The sequence below is a fragment of the Austrofundulus limnaeus genome, unplaced genomic scaffold, assembly GCF_001266775.1.
Source record: "Austrofundulus limnaeus strain Quisiro unplaced genomic scaffold, Austrofundulus_limnaeus-1.0 Scaffold15, whole genome shotgun sequence".
NCBI lineage: Eukaryota > Metazoa > Chordata > Actinopteri > Cyprinodontiformes > Rivulidae > Austrofundulus > Austrofundulus limnaeus.
Genome location: NW_013952417.1, coordinates 252,935 through 258,829, shown reverse-complemented (window position 1 = coordinate 258,829; position 5,895 = coordinate 252,935). Strand labels below are relative to the sequence as shown.

Sequence of the window (5,895 nt, the reverse complement as noted above, 5' to 3'; positions counted from 1 at the left end):
GTGGTACTGCAGGCTAGTTTGCATATTGGTTAATGGCTCTGCACTGTGACGTGGTTCTGCACAGTTTCGTCACAGCGGCTGTGTCCTGGTATATAAACCTCTCTCTAAGACACGCCCCTGCAGCAGTCAGAGGGTGGAGCTGTTAGCAAGCTTAGCATGATCGTCTGTTGACCTTCAGCCTCGGGTGGGGAGACTACTACTACTTTATATTACTACTTTTATTCCTGATTTAAACTAGCGATCGTGTGAGCAGCTGCAGCTGTATGCTTTCATTTTTTTCAGTCAGGCTGTCGGAGCGCTCCTCCTCTGTCTGGTGCTGGTGTGGGGTGAAAATCCTCCACTTTAGACATTCAGAGATGTAACTCTCTGCGATACTGTGGTCACTTTCCATGTTGCATCAATTATGCTAATGCTAGCTGCCTGTCACGTTCTCTCGTCCTGGCCACACCTCCGCTCTCTAACCCCCCTTCCTCTACCCACACCCCCTCCCCTACCCACTTTGATGCATTTTTCAAATTTCGCCTTGGGGCGGAGTTATCTTTTCACAGGGGTGGTAAGTTACTCTTTAAGGCCACTTTGGTATCTTAAGGAAATCATATTTAATTTATTTATTTTGTTTCTCTATTTATTTATTTGTTTATTTATTGCTGAAATAATTCAGCAGTTACTGCTTGGATTGCCACACAGTGAAGTGTTTTATGTTATAAAACCTGACTGTAGTAATGTCTAACTTTTTTTTAAAGAGTACATGGAGCAATTTTATTTAACAAAACATTAGTAGAAGATTGATGGAAATGTTCAATGGCTGGTTAGTTTTACATTTTTTATTCTTTTTGAAATATTGTAAGATCTGACTTGAATGGATTTTTGGTAGTTTTGGCATTTCTGTGTATATTAATGATATTAAGATGTGTAGCAAAGTGCTTTAAATGACAGTAATATTAAATAAGATTGAATTAATATCACACTGTACCTTTGTATCATCCAGATTCCACAGTTTTTGTTAGATAACTGCAGCAAGAACGGACAGCCCTGCAGGATCTTCTGTACGCAGCCCAGGCGCCTGGCTGCCATCGCTGTGGCTGAAAGAGTGGCAGCTGAGAGAGGGGAGAGCGTGGGTCAGACAGTTGGTTACCACATCAGACTGGAGAGCAGGTAGACTTTACTAATACTGTTTGGGTTTGAGTTTGTGTTTTGTTAAAGTAAATTAGCATCATGATATCTGAACAACTTTATTGTACAAAAACACACAATTCTAGGATTTATTTCATTGTTTTTTTCCCATGTATTTAACTAATCTTAATAATAGGCACAAAATTCTCATAACTTGTTAAATGAAATGAAAGTTTTAAAAGGATCCCTGATTAGTTGTAACATTAGACTTTATTTGATAAAAATATATTTTAACTGTAAAATAGACTGGAAAAATACTGTAGGCTGTATAAATTTGTAAATATTTAAAATATATATTTTAAAACGGACTGAGCCATTTTATTTACACACAAAGCATTCTGGGTAAATGATAACGTGGATAGGTCCTCGGTGTGAGTGAGCTGTATCCACCCTGAAGGTTAATCTTGGACAATATCTGATGATCGACTCTTTTAAATGAAACCAGAGAGCGTTGACAGAGAGGAGAAGGTAGAAATGACTCAGCCTGMAACTGAAAATATYGATSGAGGACAACAGAGCTGCTTCATGGAAGAAGAACCTCAGCTTAGCATGTTAGCCTTTGTGCTAGCACTGATGCTATGTATTAGCACGGCTCTAGTGTGACAACTAACAAGCTAAACTGAGGTCCTCCATCCATATTTTCAGTTGCAGCTGAGTCATTTTTGTGTTCCCCTCTCTGTCATGTGGATGGAGGACGTCAATGATAAGAGGAGAATGTGTAGCGCTGAGCTAATACATATTTATGGTGATAGCGTCGGGGCTAATGCTAAAGCTAACAGGCTAAGCTGAGGTTCTTCTTCCATGAAGCAGCTCTGTTGACCTCCATCCATATTTTCAGTTCCAGGCTGAGTCATTTCTACCTTCTCCTCTCTGTCAACGCTCTCTGGTTTCATTTAAAAGAGTCGATCATCAGATATTGTCTAAGATTAACCTTCAGGGTGGATATAGCTCGCTCACACCGAGGACCTATCCACGTCATCATTTACCCAGAATGCTTTGAGTGTAAATAAAATAGCCCCGTCCGTGTAATATATTTTTAAACTTTTAGTTTAAAAATAAAAGTAAACATCCTACAGTATTTTTACAGACTTTATTTTACAGTTAAAATTTATGTTTATTAAATAAAGTCTAATGTTACAACTAATCATGGATCTCTTTAAAAAGAAACAAGCGGTCTACTAGAAACTAAATTTCAGACAAACGTATAAAAACTTTGAGCCATTTAAGAGCTTTTCATGTCTTGATTCTGAATGATTTATAACTTAGAATTTGTCCGATCTCAGGGTCTCTCCTAAGACCCTGTTGACGTTTTGCACAAGTGGAGTCCTCCTCAGAACACTGATGGCAGGAGACGGCAGCCTCACGACCGTCACTCACGTCATTGTGGTGAGCAGCTACACAACGACAGCCTGAAAATCTAAGAACATTAAAAGCTGATTCACCTTCCACTTTCTCTTTACCTCTTAAAGTTTTAGTGTTTGACTTTTGTTGTAAAACAAAACAAAAGAACTTTGACATGTGGAAATGACTTGATGTGGGCAGGATGAAGTGCACGAGCGTGACGGTCTGACTGACTTCCTGCTTACTAAGATGCGGGATGTGCTTCAGAAAATCCCCTCTCTGAGGCTGATTCTCTCCAGTGCAGCTTTGGATGTAGACCTGTTCCTTCAGTACTTCGGCTCCTGCCCTGTTATCTATCGTAAGTCCACTTTATCCATGCCATCAGTGATGAAGACAACTATTAAAGGGGTATTCCATCCATCTTAAAGTGGGGTTTGGTGAAAACGTTATGAAGAAATAATAATTTACCTGTTGCAAGCTCTTTAAATGGCTTCAGTTTGAATAAATAAAGTTTATTCCTGATATGACTCAACTTCCAAATGGATATTTAGAATCATTTATAGCTTATGTGCAAGATTTATAATGAAGATTTATTTTAGAATCCACTCATTCTGAAATTAAGATTAAGGCGTTATTGAAACAAAGCAAACTTTGTGTTTCTGTGTGATTAATCATGTGGCGTATTTGTTTATTTTTCAAAGTTGAAGGAAGGCAGTTTGACGTGACGGAGTATTTTCTGGAGGACATTTTGAAACTGACAGGCTTTAACAGGAAGGACATGAACGTTTACAAGGAAGAGAAACAGAAAAGTATGAAACTTTATTTCTACACATATAAAACTAAATCTTGACTTGATTCTCTGCCTTTCTCACAAATGATGTTTTTTTTTTTTCAGAGGAGAAAAAACAGAAGCGTTTGACCGAGTGGTGTGAGGCGGTGGAGATCAGCGCTGATGTGGAGAAACAACAAAGTCCCAGTATTTTATCTGCAGGCCAAGCCAGCGGTGGTGGAGATGGAGAAGTCTGGGCCAGTACCCATCTGGTAATCCAGGCATTCACTAAGTTTTATTTTAGTGTTGTTTAACCAGGAAAATCACACTGAGATCACAGATCTGTTTTTCAAGAGCAGCCTGGGCCTGAGGGAAACCTACTGTACATGTTTACTTTCTTACTTTCTACATTCTTCTACTGGCTCTGTTCATTCAACATCAGATTCTTTTATTCCCTCATAACAGTTTGTGTGATTTTTACATCTGAACACCAGTAATATGCTTCAAAATAAACAAGAGTTTGCAGTCTAGATTGGCAGCATCATTGATGTTTTACAAAGATAAGTGAGGTTTATTTTTAAGATCTAGTTTGTCAGGCTCAGGAGTTCAGCCCGCAAGCAAAGCTTCATTATTATAATGAACTGCCTGTGATTTATGTGACTGACTCACTCAGATCAGTCTGAGTCGTTCCAAACCCTATTGTGGATCGTTTCGTCACAGAATGACAGTGGTGCAGGACAACTGGAGCTGTGGCTGGTAAAAGAAATGGACTCCTGCATTACAAACATTTTCCTTCACGAGGACCAGGATGCTTTTGGTCAGCTCTTCAACCTCCTCCTCAATGAAAGTGTTAACGGTAGGATTTAAATGGCTGATTTCTTCTCCTCCTCTTCTCTGTGGACGGGTCTCAAGTTGTACAAATGCTTTCACTGTATTTCCATATCTACAGTGATTTTTAAGACCCTATGTGACAGATTTTTATTGCTTTTTACTCTCATGAACTAACATGCAAAGAGCTTTTTTTGACAAAAAATAGTTTTTTATATAAATGAATAACAGTTAGATTTTATGCATTTTTTACTGAATAAATGAATATAAAGTTCAACTAAAACAGTTTTTGTCGTATTATGGTAAAAAAAAATAATTTTCATGACATTTTCTTCTTAAGTTATTGAAATTTTTGAAACCCCACTATATGATAGGACATTTTAAATGAAATGCTGTGGTTAAATTATACGGAGCCCGCGAGGGGACATGGGGGGATTTTTTTTTCTTTTGCGTTACCTCGCAATATTGTTTTGCGTTCCCATGCAAAACTTTGATTTGTATACGAACTGAATTAAATCAGACTTTTATTTTGAAATATCCGTTTACCAAAACAGGATGTGTCGCCACAGTTCATGAAATTGACATGATGTTGCGTGGCTGCACTGTGTTAAAATATCATATGACATACTTCCATGCGTGGCTGTGTGATATATTCATTCTGAAGCTGAATTAAAGCAGTAGGCTAACTCGCTAATGGTAAACATGTGAATTTGTTAATAAACCGGCAGGTACAACAGTGATAAACTACTTTTACGAGGTAACGCAATAATATTGCGTGGGAACACAAGAGAAAAAAAAAATCTCCCATGTCCCCTCACGGGCTGCGTAATATTATAAAACTAAATTTAGAAAAGTAAAAAAAAATCATTTGGGATGAAGAAAAATATACAAAGCCTTACAATACAATAAATTTGCATCTTATTGCTTATTTTATGATTTTTTTTCTTTTCTTTTTTTCCCTCAACAATAGCCTACATTTGAATAAACACTTGGTCAATTATTTTAAAAGAAAGTTCAAAACAAATTTAGAAACTGTTTAAAACCTAACAAAAAATTTTAATTGTTTGATGCCTAAAGGTTCCCATCCCTACAAATTAGTTTATGTTGACTTGACCAGTCTCTGCTGTGTTATGGTTATAAATGTGCTTCAGTCTTACATCATGTTCTAATGTAGGACTCTCACTCCTTCTGAATTGTCTTCTCTAGTGGACTACACGCACAGTGAGACGGGCTGCACAGCTCTGATGGTGGCAGCAGGTCGAGGATTCCTTCCACAAGTTCAGCAGCTGCTCAGCATGGGTGCTGACATAAACATGAAAGCAGCTAATGGATGGTAGGACAAAGTGGCATTACATTACATTTACATCTTATTATTACCAGTAATTCCTTCACTTAGAGCTACTTTTGTTTTTTGCATTACATATAGTGGAGTTAATGTGTTATTTTACACCTAAACCATTTGTCACAGTTTGGACTGCAGACTAAACATTCAAGCCAACAGTTTGAAAATGCTACACATGTGACTCTTGTTTTGTTTCAGGACTGCCTTGGACTTCACCAAACACTTCAAGCAGGCAGAAGCTTTGGATCTGCTCAATTCTTCCATGTGAGTGTGTTGTTCACCTCAGCATGACGAAGGTTTGACCTGTCTCTAAGCTCTTTTATGCATGAAAGATTTTTTCAGTTTGAGTGTATTTTGTAAATTCATCATACCATCTAAAAATAGGGAGCAAAATTGTGTCAAAATTGTATATGTATATATACACGTGTGTGTATATATATAT

The 5,895-nt window shown here is 37.7% G+C and overlaps 1 protein-coding gene across 1 annotated transcript in view; it reads left to right on the top strand.

The window, feature by feature from the left end:
* ythdc2 (YTH domain containing 2) overlaps positions 1 to 5,895 on the top strand; it is a 47,640-nt gene that overhangs the window by 10,023 nt on the left and 31,722 nt on the right. The window contains exons 7-14 of the mRNA XM_014002769.1: positions 989 to 1,155; positions 2,457 to 2,559; positions 2,716 to 2,872; positions 3,216 to 3,323; positions 3,410 to 3,555; positions 4,004 to 4,139; positions 5,318 to 5,444; positions 5,652 to 5,717. Of these exons, the coding sequence (XP_013858223.1) occupies positions 989 to 1,155; positions 2,457 to 2,559; positions 2,716 to 2,872; positions 3,216 to 3,323; positions 3,410 to 3,555; positions 4,004 to 4,139; positions 5,318 to 5,444; positions 5,652 to 5,717 (1,010 nt within the window). The remainder of the gene's footprint in view (positions 1 to 988; positions 1,156 to 2,456; positions 2,560 to 2,715; positions 2,873 to 3,215; positions 3,324 to 3,409; positions 3,556 to 4,003; positions 4,140 to 5,317; positions 5,445 to 5,651; positions 5,718 to 5,895) is intronic.